This window comes from Anopheles coluzzii, chromosome 3 (assembly GCF_943734685.1).
Source record: "Anopheles coluzzii chromosome 3, AcolN3, whole genome shotgun sequence".
In the NCBI taxonomy this organism is placed as follows: Eukaryota; Metazoa; Arthropoda; class Insecta; order Diptera; family Culicidae; genus Anopheles; species Anopheles coluzzii.
Window position 1 is genome coordinate 78,118,912 of NC_064671.1, and position 25,236 is coordinate 78,144,147.

At 44.2% G+C, this 25,236-nt stretch overlaps 2 protein-coding genes across 12 annotated transcripts in view; one reads left to right on the plus strand and one right to left on the minus strand.

The window, feature by feature from the left end:
• Positions 1–12,434, plus strand: part of LOC120957667 (IQ motif and SEC7 domain-containing protein 1) — a 177,790-nt gene extending 165,356 nt beyond the window's left edge. For 9 of the 10 annotated variants that reach the window (XM_040379980.2, XM_040379981.2, XM_040379985.2 and 6 more), the window contains 4 exons: positions 2,423–2,758; positions 2,854–4,856; positions 4,932–5,333; positions 8,239–12,434. In XM_040379980.2, the coding sequence (XP_040235914.2) occupies positions 2,423–2,758; positions 2,854–4,856; positions 4,932–5,333; positions 8,239–8,948 (3,451 nt within the window). In that variant the 3' untranslated portion in view covers positions 8,949–12,434. The remainder of the gene's footprint in view (positions 1–2,422; positions 2,759–2,853; positions 4,857–4,931; positions 5,334–8,238) is intronic. The other variant, XM_049608481.1, reaches the window with a different exon arrangement.
• A 1,317-nt stretch (positions 12,435–13,751) lies between these two features.
• Positions 13,752–25,236, minus strand: part of LOC120960188 (phosphatase Herzog) — a 53,234-nt gene continuing 41,749 nt past the window's right edge. For both annotated transcript variants that reach the window (XM_040384212.2, XM_040384213.2), the window contains exons 3-6: positions 22,941–23,179; positions 22,273–22,454; positions 22,042–22,195; positions 13,752–20,256 (exon numbers count right to left, since the gene is read on the minus strand). In XM_040384212.2, the coding sequence (XP_040240146.1) occupies positions 20,008–20,256; positions 22,042–22,195; positions 22,273–22,454; positions 22,941–23,179 (824 nt within the window). In that variant the 3' untranslated portion in view covers positions 13,752–20,007. The remainder of the gene's footprint in view (positions 20,257–22,041; positions 22,196–22,272; positions 22,455–22,940; positions 23,180–25,236) is intronic.

A 25,236-nucleotide genomic window follows, 5' to 3' on the forward strand; every position in this document is an offset into this window, starting at 1 on the left:
ACGGTTCAAATTGAAGGGTCAACGAATTCTGAAGGTGGCGCTCTCGCGTGTCTCCATTCTCCTCCTCCACATCCACAAAACCGTATCAAGGATGACACATAAAGACGGGTCTGCGCCTTCAAGGTGTACATTCGTCCGGTGGGTTTTGTGCTATTAAATTACTTACACACACACACACACCCGTCGACGATGTGTCATCTGTTTATGAATGTCACTCCACCCCCAAACCCTCTGGCACCGTGGAGGCAAGATCGTCCCCGCTTTTCGGTAGTTGGGCCTTCTTCCCCCGTCCCAAGGGAACTATTAGATATGGGAACATGATAGCGATAACTTGTGTGTGAGCGCGCGCCCACACGACTCTAACGCCGTGTGTTGTCTGCCTTTTTGGACTAGTTCCAGCTCCAGTTTCTCAATTGTGTTCTGTCGCGGGAGTTACCATCTGTAAAATTAAGTGCGACAGAGGTAGGGTAGGAGGGCTTGGGCGTGATGTATGTTGTTGTCGTCGTTATCTGGGTGAACGTGAAGGAAACTTTAGAGGCTTCCGAAATTAAAATGTACATGGCCCTGGGATTAGTATCTCCTAAGCCGTGTTTGCTGTAGCGGAAGCGCACAGCACGGCCAGATCGAGTTTCTAAACATTAAGATATCTTTTCTGAGAAATATCAAACATGTTTTTTGTTGTTCTAAATTAGGGTACGAGTAGAAGATTCTAGAAATTACACTCAATGCCGTACTGTTTTCCAAAAAAAAAATTGAGCTGCAACAAAACAAGTGTATCTAAAGGTCACATCTTCCTCCTGGGGGGAAGAAAATCATTGCCGTCGTTCAAATCATCCACCACCCCAACAAACCCCATTATACTGGCAAAATGTCATACGCTGACTTTTGCACATTGACACCCCCCAACGCTAATTAGGGGACGAGTGTGTGCGCCAAAACAGAATCTCTACGTCTCCTCAGGGTCGTACGCGCGATTCTCAGAACTTCCCATTCTAAGGTACTTTTCACCGTAATTTTCCAACCAAAATTGTTGTGTTCTCCTGAAACCGATAATACAGTGGGGCACCACCCAATACAAAGAAGCTGCCAGACAAGCGCAAAGCATATTCGCTGGTGTTTCGTCTTCTGGTCTTGCCTCCAGTGCAGAATTATTTACGATCACACCTCCACTAAGATTGATGGGAGAAAAGGCAAATCGATAAAGTAAAAAACAAGTTCACTCTCTTCGTCACTCTTCCACGGCACTGGGGGAAAGGATAAAGCGGCCACCTCCTCCAATTCTCAACAGTAACTGGAGAGGAAAATGGAATAAGTGAAGTGAGCGCGGAGTAAAAATTCAATAAAATCACCCCCTCCCGGCGATCATCCCTTCTCCACTTCACTCGTTGTTCCGCTAATCCGGCCCCAAACCCCGTTATTTATAGGCGAAAATTCACAGTTCGTTACCTACCTATACCCACACGCAAAACATATGATACCGGTCCGGTGGTGCGAAAAAGAAATTAATCCAATCCAACTAACCGCTCCTCTTCCTGTGCTCGTCCCAAGGAAACCCCCAACCACGCGGTTGGTTTGCCTTTTCGCTTGCTGGTTTATTGAACCATTTCCACATCTTTCCACACGCGCCGCGCACGATGGGGGGGAAGCCGGTGTTAATTAATTTTTCCAAATGTCAATTATGAAGAAGAGGAAGGAGCGCAGGATGGCACAGACACGGACGCCAAAAAGTGAAAAACCGAGGAAAACATTTTTCGGACAGCGCAAATGGTAATGATGGACGACGTGTTGTGTGTGTGTGTGTGTCGTTGCCAACCACTCTTTTGCTCTCCGAACACACACACGTCCCGAGAATCCAGGAAGTGTGTCTGTGTGTGGAAGAAGGTCTAAAACGGGGTGAGATATGATATCCAGCCACTCACTCTCCCCCAGACTTTCCTTAAGATTTCTTTTCCCTTTCATGGCTGTGGCGTAGAGTGTCTCTCGAGTGTCATCGTACTGGCCATAATTTTTCGAAATATGCGCCCGCGTGTGTGTCTGACAGGTGATCGCGATCGTTAAGGCTGACGATCGGTGTAGCAGCAGCATAATGTCGCCGTCGCCGGCAAAGGACGGGAAAATGGGATTTAAAGTGTCTAAATTTAGACACCCTTTTTGTGGCCGGCCTAGTGTGTAGTGGTCGTCGTTGTAGCAGCATCTGCTCTTTAAAAGGGGTAATAAGCGTGTGTGTTTGTGTGTTGGGCGAGAGACGACACACATCTATGAGATATGACGATGAAAAAGGGTCCCCTTAGCACGCCCGACACATCATGAGCTTAATTACTACGGCTCACAGCACCAAACCAAACGCACACGGCGTCGTGTCTTCGTGTCTTCGAGCAGCGTGTTTTAATACTCTTCTTTTGCATCCTCGCTCCGTCCCCAGGTATGAGCTGTCGCAGGACCTGCTGGACAAGCAGATCGAACTGTTGGAGCGCAAGTACGGCGGTGTGAAGGCACGAAACGCGGCCCTGACGATTCAGCGCGCCTTCCGCCACTACACGATGGTGAAGAAGTTCGCCTCGATCACGGCGATGGCCAAGGCGGAGAAGCGCATGAGCCGTCGGGTGCAGCAGCAGCAGCAGCAGTCGCAGCAGCAGCAGCAACAGAGCGACCTGGACATGATGCACCATCATCTGCAGCCGGCGACGGCCCTGGAGGATGGACAGATATACGCCACCGAGGACGGTACGATGGTCGGCCAGCAGCGTGTCTGTGCGACGTAAGTATTCCTTCTCTTGTTGCGAGATCTATATTTGCTGCGAAACAAAGAACGCCGTCTTTTCTAATGAACCTTTTCCCAAACTGATCTCGTAGCATCTCCGCGACACCACCGGGCACGCTGCACCATCGCGTGACGCCCGTCCGGTCGATGTCGCTGCGCGAGCGCCGTCTCGATTCGAGCCCCATCCCACGCAGTCAGTCCGGTACCGCATCACCCGCTCCCGTCCCGATCACCTCCTGGAGCCAAAGCCCGACCCAGCTCGTAACGGGTGCCGCCACAGCCCAGCAGCAGCAGCAGCAGTACTCCCATCCGCATGTAAATATACTTCACCAGCAGCAGGCCCAGCTGGCCGGGTACGGCTACACCCCGGCCGTGTCCGCCCAGTCCCACGCGGTGGTGATGCATCATCACCCGCACCCGCACCAGCAGCAACAGTACCAAAGCCAGTATGGATCGCAGGATTTGAATGTGAGCGGCGCTAGCAGCGGCTCCCAGCTCGACTCGACCGTCTCGTCGATGAACCTGTCCTGGAACTCGCAGACGGCCAGCACGCACCAAAGCCCGTACACGCCGCACTACACCGCCGCCCAGATCTACATGCGTCCGCGCGGTATCGGCATCGGCAGCTCGGGCGGCAGCAGCGGCAGCACGTCCAGTGCCGGCGGTCGCAAGGTACCGCCGGAGGTGCCGAAACGGACGAGCAGTATTACCGGGCCGGGTGGTCAGCAGCACACGCCAAGTCGCTCGCTGCGCCCCAACGGACTGTGCAAGACGGCCGAAAATGGAAGCCTCAGCTCGGTGCAGTCGTCGGGCAGTGATTCTTCCGCCTCGGCTGCCGGGGTCGGTATTGAGATGATAGGTGGGGGCGGTGGTGGCGGTTCGTCGGACCGTTCCAGCTCGCCCCAGTGGAAGCGGAAGGGTCCAGGCAGCAGCCAGAGCGGCAGCATCACGCTGCTGCCGGCCCAGTCGCCCGATCACATGCTGCTGAGTGCAACGGACGGTACAACTGTCGTTGGTGGCGCTGCTGGACGCTCCATCCACTCGACAGTGGCGACGGCCACGGCAACGGCCACCGCTGCTAGCGGAGCGGCGACGGGAAGCAGTGCCAACGTGACGATCACCAGCATCGAGAGCGAGTGCCTGAGCTCGCACACCAGCGCCGCCCAGTACTCGATGATGGAGCAGCACGACCAGATAGTGCACACGCCCACCTCGTACAAAGTGTCGGAAACGATTCGCAAGCGCCAGTACCGGGTCGGGCTGAACCTGTTCAACAAGAAGCCCGAGCGCGGCATCACCTATCTCATACGCAAGGGCTTCCTGGAGAATACGCCCCAGGGCGTGGCCCGGTTCCTGATCACGCGCAAGGGTCTCTCGCGCCAGATGATTGGCGAGTATCTGGGCAATCTGCAGAACCAGTTCAACATGGCCGTGCTGGACTGCTTCGCCGGCGAGCTAGATCTGTCCGGCATGCAGGTGGACGTGGCGCTGCGCAAATTCCAGGGCTACTTCCGCATGCCGGGCGAGGCGCAAAAGATCGAGCGGCTGATGGAGGTATTTTCGGCCCGGTACTGCCAGTGCAACAGTGACATTGTGGCGCGGCTCCGCTCGCACGATACGGTGTTTGTGCTGGCGTTCGCCATCATCATGCTCAACACCGATCTGCACACGCCGAATCTGAAGCCGGAGCGGCGCATGCGGTGCGACGATTTTGTGAAGAATCTGCGCGGCATCGACGACTGTCACGACATCGATCGGGACATGCTGAACGGCATCTACGAGCGGGTGAAGGCGAACGAGTTCAAGCCGGGATCGGACCACGTGACGCAGGTGATGAAGGTGCAGGCGACGATCGTGGGCAAGAAGCCGAACCTGGCGCTGCCGCACCGCCGGCTCGTCTGCTACTGCCGGCTGTACGAGATACCGGACATCAACAAGAAGGAGCGGCCGGGCGTGCACCAGCGCGAGGTGTTCCTGTTCAACGATCTGCTCGTGATCACCAAGATCTTTAGCAAGAAGAAGTCGTCGGTGACGTACACGTTCCGCAACAGCTACACGCTGTGCGGAATGGTCGTTACGCTGCTGGATGTACCGAGTAAGTTGGTGTGCAGGATCACAATGTTTCTTTTTATATTCTGATTTTATTACTAATTTCTGTGTATTTTTTTAGACTATCAGTTCTGCATTCGACTATCGCAGAAGGTGGACGGCAAGGTGCTGGTAACGTTCAACGCCCGCAACGAGCACGACCGCTGCAAGTTTGCCGAGGATTTGCGCGAATCGATCAGCGAGATGGACGAGATGGAAACGCTGCGCATCGAGGCGGAGCTGGAGCGGCAAAAGTCAGCCCGCGGCGGCACGCGCACCACGAACAGTGAGAACCGGGACAGTGGCGTCGCGGACGTGGAGGTTTGCGCCGGACCGTATCCGGGTGCAGGCGTCCCGGGCGGACTGGTGCCGGGCGGGGTCGGTGGCGTATCGCCCAACGAGTGCGGGCTGGCCCACACGCACAGCGAGGCGCAGCTGAAGCGTAGCGCTCTCAGCAACTCGCTGCTCGATATGCACGAACAATGTAAGTCATTCTAAAAAAAAAGCAAAAATGGTCTTCCGGATACCACCTACCAACCAACCTCACCAACAGCCCCATTTCCCTCTCCCGATCCTTTTGTAACTCGCATTCCATCGGAATGGATCCTGCAGCTTGCAATTGCAGAATGCACACCACACCAGTCCTGCCAGTGTGTCCTTTACAAAAGACACAATCACACACACTCTATTCCTCTCCTCAAACCAATGGCACCTTACAACGAGCACAGAAAATATCGTACTTATACACGCTCCTGGCTGAAGAGAGTAAAAGCTTTCCACAGAGAAGGTAGAGCAATAGTAGCAGGCAATCTCGCACAGAAAGACGCAACTTTGGCGCTTCAGCTTTTTCTCTTTTTTAATTTTTATACAAAACATCCCCCTGCAAGCTTTTTTGCATTTCTTTTGTTTTGTGGCGTTGTTTTGTGCAGCTTCTTCGCAATTATAGGATCACGCTTTTTCGTGCGTAAGTGGACCTGTGAAGGCACACCAAGACACGCCTCGTACACGCCTGTTTAATCTGTTTTGTTTTTCTGTATGCGTTATCGTGCCGTTACGTTAAAGAGTTCCTTAGATGATTAGATTTTGGGTGACTGTGGCTGGCTTAGCTTCTAATTGCTTTTCCTTTTGCTCTTCAGTTACTCCTACCTAGTGCTGCAAAATGTCCTGAGCATCACGAGATATGAACTCTTCCGTGTTAGCTTGATGGTCATTGCTGATACTCAATGAAAGTGCGTCATAACATGCCGAACGTGACATGCGAATGCTTGAGTCCAACGCGATGCTCTGACTAACAAACTTAGCTTGATGATCATTATTTTTCTGGCTGTGAACAATGCTGCCAAATGCCACTGTTTCAGTTTCTTCTGTTCACATGACTGAAACGAAGCTCAAATCAGCTCAAGTACACAACTGAGATGATCAGAGGTGAGACTCAAACAGATGGTGGATCAATCACATGCTTGATGACCTTTTTGTTTGGCACCCAACTCTTAGTCACTCACTTAGTCATGGCATTTTTTGTCGGTGATAATCACGACATTCTTGGAATATGCTTGGCAGATCCCAAGCAACAAAATAGGCATTCTTTCTCGCTCTGTCTGGTATGATACCACTCGCACACACCGCATATCTTCCATGTCTATCGTGATGATAACCGACCGATAAAATGTCATGACCAACTGAGTGACCAAGAGTTGGTTGCTAAACAAAATGTCACCAAGCATGAGATGGTCGCAACAACTGTTTGAGTCTCATCTCGGAACATCACAGTAGAGCTCGTGACGCTGACATTATTATGTTTCAGCCGGAATTTGTCATGACTATGTCAGTGGCATTTTGCAGATTTGATCACAGTAAAAAAAAAGTCATGATATAGTGACTGACCAAGCGATGGTCGCAAAAATGTCACGGAACATGCTTTAGTCACACCAATCGTTTCGAGTATCACCTCTGATTATCACAATTTGAGTACGTGACGCTGACATGGATTTTGTTTCAGTCAGATTTGTTTGTATGTCATTGCATGACAGTGACATTTTGCAGCACTGTCCCTACCAATCTATAAGCACAGAAGAGCGTACAGTTTAAAGTAGTTTTTTTAAGTAAAAAAGAGAGAAACAGCTACATTCCACCGTTTTTTAATACCAGCAAGAAGTAGCCCCTTTCTCTTATTGTGATATATCAGGGAAAACGACGTTGTTTTCTTACCTCCTAAGTGATAGGGCGCGTTAATAGAGGAAGTTTATTGTACACACACGCGCGTAAAATGGGGTAAATGAGGAGGTGAACCTCGTTAGATTTGTTAGTCGTTAAAGAATAAAGTGCCAAAAATAGAATACCGTTAAGGAAGGAAAAAGAATTGTAAGACGGCGTTTTTCCCCCCTGCTGAAATAGAAAAGAAGAGCCTTACGAACAAACGAAACGTTTTTCTTGTGATATTTAACTCCTTGGAGTGTCCTTTCTGTAATGACATGAAGGGAGAAGGAGAAGCGTGCAGTTGCGTGTAAGTAGAAGATCGGTTTAGTGTGGGGGAATCATTGTTTTAACACATTCCCATCAATCTGTGTCCTTCTCATGGTGTAGATTTTGTAACTCGTGCGCTCTCAGGACAACATTGCGTGTTGTTTTTTGTGTCTCAGGACTAACCCACAAAAAAGAAGGATTTTTTAACGTTTGTTGTATCCCTAACAAGCTCCGTGTGTGTAATATAACTCACTGAGTCCTTAAAATCTAACATGCTCAGGGAGGCTCGAAATCGTTCCAAACATCCCACCAAACCCACCACCACCCCATTTTCAGTTCCATTTTTACTCTGCTACCTCATACCACCACCATCTCCATCCATTTTTCCCCTCCGTAAAAGGGAGACCATCATCATCATCATCATCATCATCATGATCATCATCATGATCATCACACCATTCATCGTTATTCCATATTGCAAGAATCATCTCACCACAGCGCTGTTTTTTTTTCTTTTTTCTCTTTCTCTCTCTCTCTTTTGTACGTGCAAACTCTCTTCTTCTGGCGGTTGACAAAAATTACGAAATACAACAAATATAAAAATGCCCCCCTTTCTCTCTCTCTTTCTCTTTGCCCGTTTTATCCCCGATGTTCTTCACTCTGTATATCGATCGGGCGAAAAAAAAATTACTCTCCCCAATTAACCCTCCCCCACATGTCCATTATCCTTTCTATGTGTTTTTTCTTTATTTGCTTTTTCCGTTGCGCTCTTTCTCTTTATGTTTCCTTCTTCTTATTCTTCTTCCTAACTTTTTGTTTTACTTTCCAAAATCCTCCCTTCTTTTCCGTCCCACGAACGTTTGTGTTCTACGATCACACACCCCTTCCGGGACTGGTCTTTTTTGTTTGTTAAATGTATCCTTTAGTTGGCAATGAAAAGCCGCAACGGCGCGGCAGCGTCGGCTCATTAGATAGTGGAATGTCGATCTCATTTCAATCCACCTCCGCAAGCACTGGCTCACGTAGCGATATCAAAGTACGAATGCTGCCTCACAGCAACACCTCCGGTCAGATAATTATGCATGCCGGGCAGCATCCCGCTGCCCTCATGGGTGCCATCTATCATCAGCAAATTCATCACCATCAACAGCACCACCACTCGCAGCAGCAGCAGCAGCAGCATCATCATCCGGTGGTTGGCCAAAGCAGCACCACTGGCGGCGGAGTGATCGTTTCGGTGGGTCAACCGGGATCCTCCCAACAGCAGCAGCAACTGCATCACCACCCTGGTGGGCAACCTACGACAGGAGTACAGCAGCAACATCAGGCAGCTTCAGCGATGAACAACAACGGTATGGCGATGGTCGGCGGTACGAGCACTACCAGTATCGGCAACCCGAACAACAGCCTCAGCACACAGAGTGGAGCTATCCACCGGCGCGAGCGGAAACCCTCCCGTACCGAAGATGCCGCTACGGTAGCGGCACTGGCACTGGCAGCCAGTGCGGGAGTCTCTAGCGCCATGGCCGTGGCCAGCAGCAGCAGCAGCAGCAGCGCTACTGGTGGTGGTGGCCCGAACAGCAGCAGCAACAGCACGGCCACGGGCGGGAACTATGGCCGGTCGACGGAGGTCTAATGCAGCCGGAGCAGCAGCTCAGTACAACCGGGCGGGAGGGGGACGCATCAGACGAACTCACGGTGCAGTCGCTCACGGCAAGGATCAGCACGATCACTACCAACACGTCCGCACTGATCGACATCAGTTAACAGCGCAGCACACCTTTATTATTATTACGTGTTTTTTTGTTTTGTTTAGAATCGTTTTGTTTATATTTTAAATTGTTTCCTCCTTTTTCCCTTCTGGTTTGAACAGTGTAAATATTAGATTAGAACAAAGATCATCGTGTGTGAGTGTGCGTGTGTATGTGTGAGTTAGTAGCAACCAAGGAGGGAAAGCAAGGGAGGAAGAATTTTGTCAGCAATCCACTTTTGAGTGTTTTCTTGTTGTACACAAACACGCTCATCCAGCTAAGAAGTGTTATTTGAAGGCAAGGAAATGCAAGGAAATGCAAGGAAAAAAAGTTACATAAAATCGATTCAAAAAGTGAGGTTAAAAAGGTGAGAAGGATTCCAATTAATTTGTATTAAGAAAGCACGCAAGGAGCTGTAGAAAACGAATGAAGAAAAGGGATGAGGAGGAGCGTAAGGGAATTAATTTGTTATTGTATTGTTTTTCACATTCTGTTTTTTTTTTGTAATTTAAATATTTAATTCTCTTATTTCCAAATAACACACGTGTCTCCACTGTGTGTCGTGTTGTTGTTGCTGTTACTGTTGTTTGGTAGTGATCGTAGCTCCCTGCGTTACCGGAGACGTTACACCGAGGCGTTACAAACACACCGTGTTACATACCGCGTATTGCAAAATTAGCTCCAAAAGAAGAAAAAAGAAGCAAAAGATGGCCCCCGTTATCATCCTCATCAATCATAAAATCTCCCTCTAGTTCCTTTTTAGATTGTTAAACAGGCAAGCACAGGTAGAGCGAGTGCGCCGGACCATTCCTTTTTTGTCTTTGAGAAGAGCAAGAAAAAGAAGAAGAACAAGAAGAAGAAGAAGAAGAAGAAGAAAAACATGCACAAGGATATAAAACAATAATTCAAGCAAAACAGGCAAGATAGAACAGAAAATGGATTCATTACAAGAGCGAAGAGCAAAAAGTGGAGAAAACAAGAGTATACAAATGAAATCATTCTAATGTTTTCCCCGAGTACAATACCCTCTCCCTCGGCACGCCCCACCCCTTACCCTCCCACTTGTTGCGCGTTCTATATGTGTGTTCGTTCGTTCGTTCGCATCGTTTTTATGTATGTGTGTGTGTATGTATGTATGTTTATTAGCAAAGAGCAAAACTAATTAAACAAAAAGAAGCATAAAAAACAAATGAAAATAGTAAACAAAGCAACACTTCTCACTGCAACACAAAACGTCCCCCGTCGACAAAGAAGAAGAAGAAGAAGAAGAAGAAGAAAAAAGGAAAAGAATAATAGCTATTTACTCTGTACTAAAAAGTGTATAACCTTCCCACTTCTACCCGCTAATTGATAGTAAAACTCTCCAAACATACAATCATCATTCATACAACGGAAGAAAAAGAACTTGCTAAAAGAGAAGACCAATTAAAAAAGAAAGATTAATAGAGAGAGAGGGAGAGTAGCTAACAAACAAGAATCATCGACTAAAATGATAAAAACAAGAGAGAGAGAGAGAAGCAACATGCTGAAAAAGCATGTTTTCTCATCCAAGCAACTCGGTGCCATTTTGTTTCGTAGTTAAGGGAACGAAAATGAAAGAGAGAGAGAGGGAGAGAGTGACAGTGAAAGACGATGCATAGTAGGCGCTTTGTTTTTCCTCTGCTTTCTTCTCAATCACATTTGCGCTGTCTCTGTACTCTCGCCAACATGCTTTATCATCTCTTGTGCTGCTTCTGCTAAAAAAACGACATATATTCATCAAACACACATACATACTAAAAAAAAAACAACAACAAACATTTAACTAACAGAAAAATTCGAGGTACAATTACTAAATGTCCAGAGCAGCCACAACCAAGTGGTAAAGAAGAAGAAGAAAAAAATGTCCTTTGTGCAGAAAAGGAAGCGTAACAAAGGAAGGTTACAGAAGCGCAAAAGAGAACAAACAACAATTTAAAGGAACGGAAAGATTTGATGAGAGGACCGTTAAGACAGAGGGTCCCGTTTGTGTGTGTGCGTAATTGGGGAAAAGCTTTTACATTTCGATGTACAACAAGACAACTACTGTCTGATGGTGTGTCTGTGTGTGTAGGTATGGATTGGGTTAATGAGACGCGTGTAAGGAAGAAATGGAAGAAGCGATGTCCTTCTTTGCTCTTGTTCTCCTTCTCCATTCCCATTGTGTAATTTTGTGTACTATACATATATACATAATATCTATGCAAATATTACTATTACTACTATTACTACTACTATAACTATACCTGCCCTCTTTCCCTAAATGATATGTTTAACAAGAAAGACGACGGTTAAGATCGGTGTCCGTTCCCCATTTGCTCTCCCCCCTTTATTCCGAGCGGGGGGATAGGGGAGATTGAAACATAAGACACATGTGCGTGTGTGTGTTGTCTTCTTAGTTTGGGTACTTTTACCATTCGGGGGCGTGAAACTATCGGATAAGATGGATATGGACAAAAAGAAATAATGACCAATTGACGCTAAGGAAATTGATTGACCAAAAAATAGGAAGAAGAAAAAAAACACAAGATCTAGACGAAAACAAGGGAAAAAGGGAAACGATAACAAAAAAAAAACAATAAAAAATTGAATGATTGATAGCAGAGTAGATTGTGAGGAAGGTAAAAAAGAGGGAAAAAGAATGGAAAAATTGAAGGGAAAAACATAAACAAGTAATCTAGTCCTGTTTCAAATATATATAAAAAAAACGATAAACGAATAATGAAATTAAATGCTAAGTTAAAGTGTAAACGCAAACATTATTATACTACTACACACGACACTACAGCACACGAGCTGATAATGAAGAGATACAATTAAAACGATTAAACAAACGAAACAAAAACCATTGTGCATGTTGTATTAGTAGCGGTGTCTGTCAGTGCATGTGTGAGTGTGAGTGTGTGTGTTTGTGTTAGTACACCACCACCACCACCATGTTTAGTAAGAAGACACATTTCTTCCCCTCCACCAACAACAATGTCATCTGTCCAGCCGTTCTACAGTACATGTACATTTAATCGTAAATTTAACAAACCAAAAGCAGCAAAACGTATATTAGAGGAAGGAAAGTGGTTATGGTGGAAAATAACATTTCACTTCTGCTCTGAAAAAACACATGAATAAACACAATAATTGAGACATAAAAGATAAAACAAAAGAAAAGGCAACAGCTGGACAGGAATAAAGACGGGACTTAGGGCGCACAGCTCTCTGGGGCTTCTTGAGTACACAGCTGCACGAGGAGATCACTGCGCAAATAAAAAGGAATTATAAAACCAAACAAAAACGAGTAAATGGAGCAGCAAAGAAACGAATGGAATAAAATGGTAAACAGCGATAAAAAATAATAATTGTACGGTTTTGCTTGATTTGATCGTTAATTTTTAGAAAGAAAATTTGGTAAGAAATTTCAAATCACTTCAAATAGATTGTTAGTAAAATTGAAGAGAAAATCCGATTTCTTTTTTCAACACACAAGACGTTTTGAACAACCTGACGAGCTTTCCGAATTATCCACTAGATGGCGTTGTATGGTTACGGATTGAGCAACTTGCATGCTCGAACAGTTGCACGCAATACGGCTCGTACTGGCAGAAATTGCTCAATTAACCCTTAAATATTAAGGCGTCATTTATGTTACGCCATTCCAATAGGATATTTTATTGAACAAAATCAGATGCTTTGTGATTTTTCTTTTTTTTCAAATTTTATAGTGCTACATTTGCAAATTTTTAAAAGAAACAAGATTAAATTATATAATATTTTATGTAAGGAAAAAATTTCCCATACAGCAGACTAATTCAAAAAGGTTTTGATGATCGGATCCTCAGCGCCGTTTGCAACACTCATTACTATACAGGGTTTCCCACGATTTATTGGTTGGATCCCATCAATTTTTGGTTGGTTCCCATATTTTTTTAGTGCATTCCCACGATTTTTTGGCCGTTTCCCAGATTTTTTTGGTCCAATTGTATTGATATCCATTCGGAAAATACCAATAAATTATGGGAACGAACTAAAAATCCATGGGATACGACCAAAAATTCGTGGGAACTCACCAAAAAATCATGGGAACTGACCAAAAAATCGTGGGAAACCCTGTAAGAATCGTATTTCATTATAGGAGAAAAGATGACGAGCGGAGTGAGTATCATTTCTCTCGCTCCTGCCGCTACCTTTGAAGGATGCTGCGACCAATCGAAACGCTACCAGTGCGGACCAAAATACCAGGCATCGTAACAGGAGATCATCCAAATCAGGAGGTAGCTCTATCGATCCACACTCTCACTATGTCTCGCTCTCGCTAGTGTGAGTAGATCTAACGCTCCTCTCTCATATTGGGCGCTTATCACATGCTCTTATCATACGAGAGGAAAGATGGCGAGCGGAGTGTGTATCTCTTCTCTCGCTCCTTCCGCTACCTTTGAAGGATGCTACGACCAATCGAAACGCTACTAGCACGGACCAAAATTCAAAGTATCGTAAGGCGTCATCCATCAGTTACGTAACACAAAATTTGTAAATTTGCGACCCCCAATGAATAAGGTAGGTTTTAAGACGTTTCTTTCATACACTTATTTTACGTAAAGTATTTGTTTTAAAAACAATTGAAAAAGAACAGAAACACTAAACGGATACACTAAAACAGAGAAACAAAAACGAAACAATTGATTACGAAATGTGACAATATATTATTATTAAATCATCCTCCTGTTTTTCACTTTCACTTTTTCACTTCCACTTTTTGTTTTGCCATCTCAGCATCTGGTGAATGTTTTTTTTTTCTCCACTGTTTAACTTCCTACCAACACTGAGGTTCGCATTTCTGACTGAAACAGCTTGGATATTCTTCCCTATTCATGCATCTTATTATTTTTTCTGTGCTGATTTGTATTGTTTTTTTTTTGTTGTTTTGTTACCTTCTTAATACGTATGCCCCTTCACACACTTTGCTCGCGCTAAATATAGTTCCTCGGTTTTGCTGCTATAAGTTAACTAATAATGCTTCATGATAATCTTCTGTCTGTGCCAGTGCCTCTGAGTTGTTCCCCCCCCTCCCCTCCCCAACACAGGGGAGGGGAATTTTGCTCCACTTTGCCCATTGTTGTTGTTGTTGTTGGAATGGCTTGTAGAGATTTTCTGCTTTCTGTTGAGCTGTTTTATCTCTCCTTTGCCCGTTATTGTGTTTGTAAAATCGTTTTATTTTTCTTTTCGTTTTCATCTCTTTCTTGAATATGTGTGTTTTTGTGTATGTGTTGTTCTTTTGTGCTGCGCAAATACATAAATGCCTGTTTTTTTTTATTTTATTCATAAATTTGATTTATGTGAAACTTTATAAAGTAATTTACACAAAAGATAAACAAACACAAAATATTAAAAAAAAAAAAAACAAAAAAACGCAACCAACAAATATCGATTCGGTTCTAATCTGATCACAACAGCGTGACTAAACAAAAATGACTGAACTTGAACAAAATAAATAACTCATATGTCACGCTTTTCATGTAGCGTTTGGCGTGTGTACGTGTGTGTTTGTTGGTGTGTTCTATGACTAAAGAAGTGTGTTTGTGTGTGTGTCAGCATCACCATTCTGTTGTTCTGCATTAGTATTTGGCAACAGAAGTAGGCTTAGGGAAGAAAATGTCCTTTTCCCTCATCGCATCGCAATCGACGCCTACTGCCCTCATATCATTCACACGCTTAACCTATCTAACTTTCATAATGGATAGAAAACGCTACTTGCTCATTAATTAGAATAATCGACTGTGGGGGGAAAACGTAAATATTTATACTTATTCCCGTGGCAAACGAAAAAACAAAGCAAAACAAACCCAAAACGCGTTAAATAACATTACATGACGCTTCTCGAAAAGGCTCACTCGTAATCATTAGTTAACAACACTAGAAGGAAGGGGGTAAGCAATTAAGATGATTTAAATGATTGCTCCTCTTTTACCTATTTCACTGTTTCTTTTCTGTTTTTTCGTCTTGCTACCAATGCTTTTGTAAACAAAAAGCTGTATTAAATTTGCGTGTTTTTGCGTTTATTTAAAAAAAAGGAAAGCTTTATTCCTACTACCTCTAGGTACGCTACACACACACACGCTGTTGTTTTACACACTTTGCTCGCTTGTTTTTTTTTTTTGTGGCTAAGCTACTATATTACTTTAACTTTCTTCGTTTCTTTTTTTCCTTTATACGTCTTATGGTCATTTCCTAGTGTGAACATTTAAAAACAAAATAAAAAAAGAAACTAAAACTAAACAAACAACATATTTTCTTTTCTTTTTTGTTTGAAAGCGCACCTCAGAAACAAAAAACAAACAGAAACAAAAACAAATAAACCGCACAAAAGGAAGAACAAAAAAGAATGTGAATTGCTAAAAGAAGTAGAATAAAACACATGCATTCGCAAACGCACACACTCACGCACACACTGGTGTGTATTGTGTGTGTGTTTTTTGGTGTTTGTTTTTCCCTTTATATTGTTACGTGTATATAATATAATCGTACAGCAGGTTGTTTGTTTTTTTATCTTTTTTGTGTTGTCCATTCTCTTTTTTTTCCATCGGGATACAATTGTCTCTCTGATTTTCATCTTTCATGTGTTTGTTTGTTAGCTTTTACTATTTTGTTTATACAATACACACATTTTCTGATCCTTGTTTGTTGGTTTGTTTGTTTGTTTGCTGTTTCATTGCTTCCTCTGTTACAGCGAGTTACACCACAAACACACATGCACATTGTTTTTTTTTTTTGTTACTTCTTCTTTGTGTTTTACAATATACACACAGCTTAGGATGGTTTTCGATTTTCTACACACAATTTTGGGCTTGCTGGTTCCTTTTTTCCCTATATTTATTTGTATAATATTCCACCTTTTTCGTTTCATTTTTCATTTCTGGCCATTTATCTCTCCGGTCGGCTATCCAAGGGAGAGAGAGAGAGAGAGAGAAGGGGACTAGTCTTATGCCGATCATCATGTGTCGTCTAATTTAAAACTCGCGCCCATACACACACCCGCACACAGAGGTCCATATTACTGAGCTTTAAGACGAAATTGTTCGTTTCTGTGGGTCCCTGTTCTTTTTTTTTCTTGGTGAGGTGTGCGGCTCTTCCTTCAAGACTGACTGACCGTCTTTACATCATTCCTACCCTGTAAAGAGTACCATGGACGTTGGTGATACAGTGATACGAGGGAAAGAGGCGCTTGAATTTTACATATATTCGAATAAGCTTGTTTTTATATGGCCAAATATTACGTGTATGAGAAACGGATCTGGATCTGTCGGTGTTTCCTTCGTATCAAAACCCTCCCCCCGCCCATATGCTGGATTTGCCAAACTGCTGAAGTACACGTGTATACAAAAATATTGTTCTCCATATTGTATCCGGAGTTAGTAGGATTTGTTTCACTGCATCTTCCCTACGCCTGCGGCTAAGCTTTTTTTTACCATGTTTTGTCTCATTTTTTTCGTTTTCCTGTGCAAGCGTGAGTTAGTTTTGCTTCGTTCTATACATAGAAAACAAAAGCTCTCCTCTTTTTTCAATTCCTATTTACTGGGTGGTTCTTTTCGGCAACAATGTTTTTTTTGCGCAAACTCCTTTCTTCACACTCCAAACGGAACTAAGCAACTTTGCGGAAAAAGCTGTAGCGCTTTGGCAAAACAACAAAAAAGAAAGGTATAGTAGGCAAATGATTTGTATATTCCCTGGCATGCGTAAAAGAGCAAAACTCGACTGGAAATGTTTAAAAGCGTTAGCAAAGGTGCAAGGCAATGGGTTTCTGTTTTGTTTGTTTGTTTTAGCGGGATTAGTATGTACAGAAGCATCCAGCAGTAAGTACAGGGTTTTCCAGGGGTTCTCATAGTTGTGGGACACTTGACGCTTGACACTTTCTTATGAAAAGTGAACTTATTATGTTGGAAATTGGACTCTAACTGGAGATCGGACAGGCTCGTTGGAATTCCTATTAGATTTGTCCAAACAAGGTGCTATAGAGTGCTATTCCCATTACATTGACTTAATTTCATCAATGAAAAGAGTCAATAAAGTGTCCCACAGATATGAGAACTCCTGGAAAACCCTGTAATGCCCGTAACGGAATCGAAAAAGGCTCATAGTTTTTTTTAATGATGTGTGGCGCATTGTGGTAGTAATAGTTGTAGCAATTTAGTTTAGCGCTTAGAGGTAGGTGTACATAATTGTATTCCCTTCTGTGTGTTTCCTTTTTGTTCGCTTAGTGTAAACGGTTCTAGGTTCATTTTTAGCTTCCTTGAATGCCACACGTGATGTCGAAAATAGTTGCATTACTTTCTGTTTTTGTTTTTTTCTTTCAGCACGCACACGTTTTTCAGTCTTGCAGTCAAAAAACAAGAGGATTTCTGCCAAAGGGTGGTCCACCGATCAAGAAAGCTAGGTAGTACCTAAGTATGATAGTGAAATATGCCTTTGCTATTTGTAGTATGCAATAACCCTGTGTTAGAACACTTTCTTGGTTTGCTAAAGACGGTAAAATAGTATCGAAACATTGTTTACCTAAAAAAATAAATGTACCACAACATGGCATCAGGACGACCAGTAACAGGGCCTGTGCAAAAGTATAAAAAAAAGGCCAATGAAAAGGCAAAACATTAGTATAAAACAGGCTTTTCATGAAATGAGGAAAAAGACACATACAAAATTTGATATGTCCTTACATACGGGGTTTTCAGGAATTCTCATAGGAGTGGGACATTTGATTGAATCTTTCCTACCGGAAATGAACTGTACGTCATGGGAGTTGGGCTCTATAGCACCCTTGCGGAGAAATCTAACAGGAATTTCCAATAAGTTTGTCCAACAAGAATGTCATAGAGTCCGATTCCCAACATACAAAGTTCACTTCCCATAAGAAAGGGTCAAGGGAGTGTCGCAAAACCAAAATCCAGAAAGAAAAGGTACCATAAACAAACAATTAGTGTTGCTTTCATCTACTCGCCCGCATCAATCTTGACGATCGCAAAAGCATCTATCCGATATGACTGATTCCTCGCTGCAGAAGTTCTCTAGAGCTCTCGAATTCCACTTTTTTTTTGTCAATTCCTTACTCTCTTTTCTCTTTTTACCTCTCTACATCTTTCCGGTTCTCGTTCTAACGGGTAAATGGCATTTTTTTTTTCATTTTTGAAGCATTTCCTTCGCAATATAAAACTGTACAGCTATAGTTTGGTTTTGGACATCTTTTCCTTTTCCGGCAGCATTTCCAGCTTTCTTCCTACCCGCCACTTTCCACTTTCTGCTACTCTGGTTGTGTTGTTCTTGATTGATTTGATAGAGTTTTGTTCCATTTTTCTTCTATTTGTGTCGTTCTACTAAATATGCCTCCATGATTTTCCTTTTTCTAGATAGAAACACTATTAATTTGCTTCTTACTTCATTTTTGCAATACAAAATTGTACACGGGGTCACGATTTTCATCACTACTCAGCTACGGTATTTTTTCTCTATCCTCTTTTTGCCCACTCGTTCTCGCTATGATTATGATCAATTCGTCTCACGGTCTAGAATGGCTGCTCTCCTCATTGTGTGTGTGTGTGTGTGTGTGTGTGTGTGTGTGTGTGTGTGTGTGTGTGTGTGTGTATTTTTTCGCCTTTTAATGTGTATACATATATAAATCTTCGAGCCTAAATGATGCACCACCTTTGCACAGGCTCTTGCGCTCTCTATCTCTCTCTGCGCGTGTATTTGATCGACGGTAAAAAGCTAAAGTATTGAACTATAAAATCGTACGATGCCTTCGCCTTTTGCCTAATGCTTCTTCTACATGGATGGGTGTACATGGTGTGGTCGGCTGCACACGTTTCTATCGTGTGTATATGTGTGTATGTGTGTTTAATACGTTTTGTGTTGTGTACACTGTGTTTTGTGGCTGCTGTCGTTTTGCGTTTGCTTTACGCGATTACAAATTTATTACATACTAATCTGCTAATTCATTCCTCCATCGTATCATACATACACAGTTTAGCGTGTACAAAACGATGATTTATATTATTACCATGGATGGGGACAATAAAATAATAAAATTAAAACAAACAAAAACGCTTCTTATTGCAACCATACGTGTGTGTGTGTGTTTGTGTCGTGTTGTGGAAGGAGAGAGAGAGCCGCTCTAGGAACGAAACGCTCTCCTTCCCTTTTATCGAGTAGTAGAGTTTAAAGGAAACATGCACAATCTTCCGGGGCTCCGCTTGCACAGTGCCAGATTTGAATTGATAAACAAAACAGTAGGGGAAAGGGCTTTTAAAATAATGTTACCTAGGCTTTCTATACACGCGATACACGTGCCAACAAATCAGGTGTGTGTGTGTGTCTGGGTTTGTGATTACTGCACTGTGAGAACGTGTTGTGTCTGTAAAATAGTTTTGCTTTCACAGGTTATTCTGTGTCCGTGTGTTTGTTTTGTTGGAGTGTCCTGGAGCACTATGTGTTTGTATAGTACCAAATTATATTATTATTAATAATATTAAAAAAGAATAACAAAGTTAATCAACGATCAACTGCTCTCCTTCCTGTTCCAGCGGCTACGCGCGTGTGTGTGTGTATAGTGTTTAATCGTCCATCCGTCGTCGTCCTCGTGTGAAATTTCCCTATCCATCAATCGAAACGATTGCTGCATATATCGTTTAGTTTGTTTGCGTGTTTTCTCCCCTTTCCGGAGGGGGAGAAAGAAATACGGGACGCATGCATTAACCGCTGGAGGATGACACACACACATCGGTGCTCCCGTGGCCGATTGAAAACGTATTCCCTCCTTTCATTTTCTTCTGCTCCTATACCACTGAACCCCTGGCTCCTCTTCTAATCCTTTATCCTGCGTTCACTGTACCGGCCGGCAGCATCGTGCACGAATCATACGATGTTGATAAACATTTGTTGCCAATGTTACGTATTGTTCGCATCGGACGAATTCGACTGTAGTTGTTGCTGCTGCTGCTGTTGCTGCTGCTGCTGCTGTGACTGTTGCAGCTCCTGCTGGTTCTGGTGCGACATGGACGTCGGCAGCTGGGACAGTGAGCTCGAGTTGCACAGTACGCTATATACAGAGTCGACCTTGCTCAGCTTCTCGAACAGTGGTATCAGGTCGAGCAGCTCTGAGTCGTTGATATCGTCAAACCATGACTTCACTGGCACCTAAAACATGGAGAGGAAGACAAAAATGGGAGGATTGATATTAGTATGAATTCAAATTGGTGTGAAAAACAACACGGGAATAGGCTGTAGGTGATATAATTCGATACTTTAAGCTTCCCAAAACTCCTCGAAAGCATTGTTACGTGTGGTGGGAGCTCGGAATCGGACCTACTCGATTCCGTGTTTGGTCCCAGAATCAGAAACGACTTGGGAATCGCAAATTACTCCGGCAATGGAATTAGAATTGACTCCAGAATTGGAATTAGCTCTGAAATGAGAATCAGTTCTTGAATTGACATAAGAAGGTTCCGAAGCGACATCAGTCCATCAGAATCTCCATGAGAATGGATCATTTACAGGTAAATTTTAATTCTTTGCAGTTATCAATACGTAGCAACATTGAATCCAAACGTTCATTCTTAAGGACGAATTCGGTTCCAAGTTCCGATTTCGAAGCCGATTCTGATTTCGGAGCTGATTCCGATTCCGTAGCCGATTTCGATTCCGGAACTGATTCCTATTTCGGAACCGATTCCGAATCCGGAACCGAATTCCGAATCTGAAACTGATTCCGAGTCTGAAACTGATACGTATTCCGGAACCGATTATGATTCTGGAACGAATTCCGCAGCCGATTCCGCAGCCAATTACGATTCCGGAACCAATTCCGGAGCCAATTCCACAGCCAATTCCGATTCCGGAGACGATTCCGAAAACTGATTTCAAACCTAATACCCGGAATCGATTCCGTCGAAAACTTCATTTTTCCCATCACTAGTTGTTACAAAGTCTAAATGAGTCCACAAGGTAAGAGAATTAAACCAAAAAATCACACTATAAAATCTCAATTTTGGGTTGCTTTTGCTCTTGGGATCCCAAAACAACACGGAATGTACTCCTGACGAAGGTAAGTGTACCTTTTCTGCTCGTCATGTTTTTCTGTGCCCACGGAAAGGATTAACAAATGTCAAAACATAATCAGACGCTCCCCATGCACAAAATATTCATGTACTTTGTTTGATTACACACACCAGAGAATTAACCAATTTTAGTTTTAGAGAATGTTTTCCGCACATTACCTTAATGGAAACGTTTCCTACAGTTTAATCGGAGACATAACCACAAATTGTAAATTATTGACAAAATTCTTTAGCAGCAGTAAATTCCCCACCTCAAACATTTAACCCCCCCTCCCCCTTGTTTTGTACGGAAACAGAAACGCAATAATTCTACCACCAATATTACGCATTTACTAGGAAACGTGACTCCGCAATCTATCCCCTTTTCCAGTTTTTGGTTGTTATTATGCTGCCGAAGCAGCAAAGAAGCCAAGCAAGAATGGTGGTCGAGAAGGATGGTAAGACGGTAAGGACACATTTCCCAGACCTATAAATCTTGTGACTCATCGTGCCATGCCACAACTATTCCCTTCTACTCGACACGATGAGAGAGAGAGAGGCGCATTTACGCGCTACCAAACGCTAAGAAAGGGTTCCTCCATTCGGTGTCTCGCATTTACCTACTCCCTCTTTCCCAAAAAAAAAACAGACCTTCAAGGAATCGTCGTTGAGCGATGACTAATTTTGTTTCACAGAACTCCTCCCCACTCCACTCCGTAGTGGAGGAAACCCATGCGATGGGGGATACAGGGAGTTGGAGCATTGTCCTTGAAGCATTAGCCAAACATAACTCAATAGCCCGTGACGAGGAACTCTTCACAAAACCTCACAAAAAGCCTAACCCCGCATCGCTTTTCATAGAACAAACAGAGCAAGCATTACTTACAGCGTTATCCGGGTGAAATATGTAACTGGCGGGCGAGTTGTCAACAATAACAATCTTCTGTAAATCTCTCCCTAGCTTGTTCAGATCCTTCACATAGTTGCCCATGTGGAAGACGCAAGATTCCCTAAATAATCGCGCCCGGAACACGTTCCACCTGGTTGAAGGAGAGAGAGCGTTATTAGTTACTTCTTGACCGTATTTAGATTGCTTTGTGGGCAAACAAGGACTTACTGGTCGAGCAGATCGGCCACCGGATCGGCGTACTTGGCCAGCGAGGCCGTAAACAGGACGCACTCATACAGCTCGCCCATCTTCTTCAGGAACTCGTCGACGTGCGGCCGCTTCAGGACGTACACCTGATGTACGGTACCGTCGATTTCCACTGGCACTATGAAATCCGCGTTTGGAATTGGCTGCAAGTAGGAACAATAAAAAAACGAAAAAACATACTTAGAGCCATCTGCCTGACAGACTGTTGCGTTGTGGGGTTTCTGCTGTTTGTCTCTCATTCCACTGGAGAGCACGCGCGCGTTCGTTACTCAATGCTCAGTTGCGACACACGGCGTTGGATTGCAATTTTGTATACCTTCTTCCAGTTCCGTCACACATGTCAGAGTGTCTGTCAGCGAGAGTTTGACGAAAAGTCGCTACCTGTTGCAACAGGACGGGATTAAATGCGCCGATGGTGTTACCGCGTGGTGAGCTTAACTTGACAAATTGTACCTTGCGTTACAGAGTATGTCCCCCGCTAGACTGCATAACATCGCAAGTATGTCTGTTGCTGTAAGCGCACTATTACTTCACTCTACTTATACAACACAGCGACCCCGGCTAATCTGGTCCGGCAATTGCGTACCTGCGTTGGGGGGTGGTTTTGATGTTTGTTTGATCCAACTTACCTTAAAACTGCTATGCACTAGGGTTTCATCTAAGTCTATCACCATGCACTTCTTGTACGTGTCGGAAGGTCGGACCTGGGGCAGCAGATACCGGGGCTGGCCCTGGATCGGAGGTGGCGTAATCGAACCATCGATCGGCGTCCCGCTCTGATTGCTTTTCGTTCGCCCATTCCGCCAGCAGCAAAAGAGCGTCTCCAGGAAACCACGATTGGGCGGTTTTAGCCTATCTACATTGTTGACTGGAAGTAAAGCGAAAGAAACGTGGTAAAAGAGATGATTAGTATGATGTTAGTTGCATATTTTCAGCTTCGGAAGTGAGAAACCACAGTTTCCGATTTTGAAAGGGTAAATATAAGTGAATTCTCTGCTGCCGTCACGAGTCAATAGAGCGTAAGGGGAGAGTCGTAATTTGAGCAGCGAAATGTGAGAGATATAAGGTGAGAAATAAAGATCAAATCACACTGCATCTTCCAACAGCATTTCGAAGATACCATCATCAAGTCTACAAAAAGAAGTCTTGGAAATCAAGTGCCCTGGATATGAGGAAAGTTATTGATTCGTAGACGTCTTGCTGGGTATTTCTTTCTTGCCGCCTTCTCATCCAGTACCAATTATCCACGTGTCAGATTGCAAAAAAAGCGAGAGGAGCTCAATTACCAACATCGCCGACATACGACGACATCGACTCAGGATGGCATTCGGCAGCAGCCGGCATTACCAGAAGAACCGAAAAGAAGTTCTTACTTTGAAACCATTCGCGCTTGATTAGTAAGACGACGTATGAATCCATACTCGACCGAATAGCGACGCTAATGAGCAGCTTTTATTGAGTTTCTGATTGGATATGTAAATGGCGTGGATGTGTGCTGACCTGCCTTCCAGGAATGCATCCCTATGCCAACATGGCTAGCGAGAATCAGTGGCAGCTAACCTTATTAGAAGACAACCTACCGACCGGGTCGGAGTTTCTCCGCTGCGAAGCAATAACGCGAAATCACGAAAACATTCCAAACCCAAACATTGCACGAAGGACCAGTCCCAATTACAGTGCTATCGGAGGAGCCATTTGAAGAACAAAAACCATGGTGTGGTGACGATGGATGGACTGTCATTTTAGTTCCGAAATTGGAGAATATTTATTTATATCTTTACCTTTGGTTGCTTTGGGGTACTCGTTTTTCGCCGGGAGAGTGCTTTCCGAGAGCGCAGTAATCTTCTCGAGCACATCTAATGAACTTTCCAATTCCAACAAATCAAGGCGGACACAGACAAAACACAGCCCACCGGAGAGCACAATGGAGCAAGGACTCCCAGAGGCGCATCATCTTCACGAAGCCAATCCTTGGACGAGGTGAAGACGACGGAAGGAGGCACCGGGAAGAGATGTGCAGGAGCACCACATCACATCAGCCAGCAGTTTCCTTCGATTCCAGGCGCTTCATTAAATGGATGGCCTGGATTTACATGCATTATTTCAACGCTCACTCTGGCCGATCTTGCTTCCGGTCGGGAGAAGGAAGGCGGAAAGAAATGTGAAGCAATGACGAAACCTTGTGGAGTAAGATTGAGCGGTTCGATTTACGACCGAGGCGCAGTAGAAAGTGAAGCACAAGGGGCACAGACGGTGGCAAAAGAATGCAATCAATCTACTGACAAATTAATCTCGAGCTCTTGTAACCTTAAAACAAAACGAAGGATATAGAGAGAAGCAGAGAGAAAGATAGATGGAGAACACTGTTCCCAACTGTCTTTGCCTAGGGAGGAGGAGGTCATTGGGAAAAGAAGAAGCTTTAGAGAACATCTCAGAACAATAACATACCTCTCCGCACGGTGCATCTTCGTGCGTTGGGGATGTATTAAAATGTGTCAAAAAACCTGTTGCAAAAAGTGCGATCCCTGTTCTTCCCCCTGTTGCTTCGCCGCAGGACAACTACCCCAGTTGCTGTACGGTATAAAGCAAGCAAGAAGTAACGTCCTACAAGCTTAAATAAATGATTGACATGGGTTCAACGATACCGGGCAACGGAGCCCTTAAGACATCATCCTTCCGTTGTTTTGTTGTCCTGCTGGTGATGGTGATTTACATTCCCCTGGAGACACTTGGACACAAAAAGCTCCTCAAACTCCCCGCGCACTACCAGAAGGTATCCTCCTAGGCTCTAGCGAGGCGAAAGTGAATTTTGTAATCGTCTATCAGCACACACACACACATACACAATCTACGCCAAAGTTATTCAGCTAGAACGGCGTGGGTAAAGACCAATTGGCAAATTGGAATTTCCAGAATCGTTTTGCT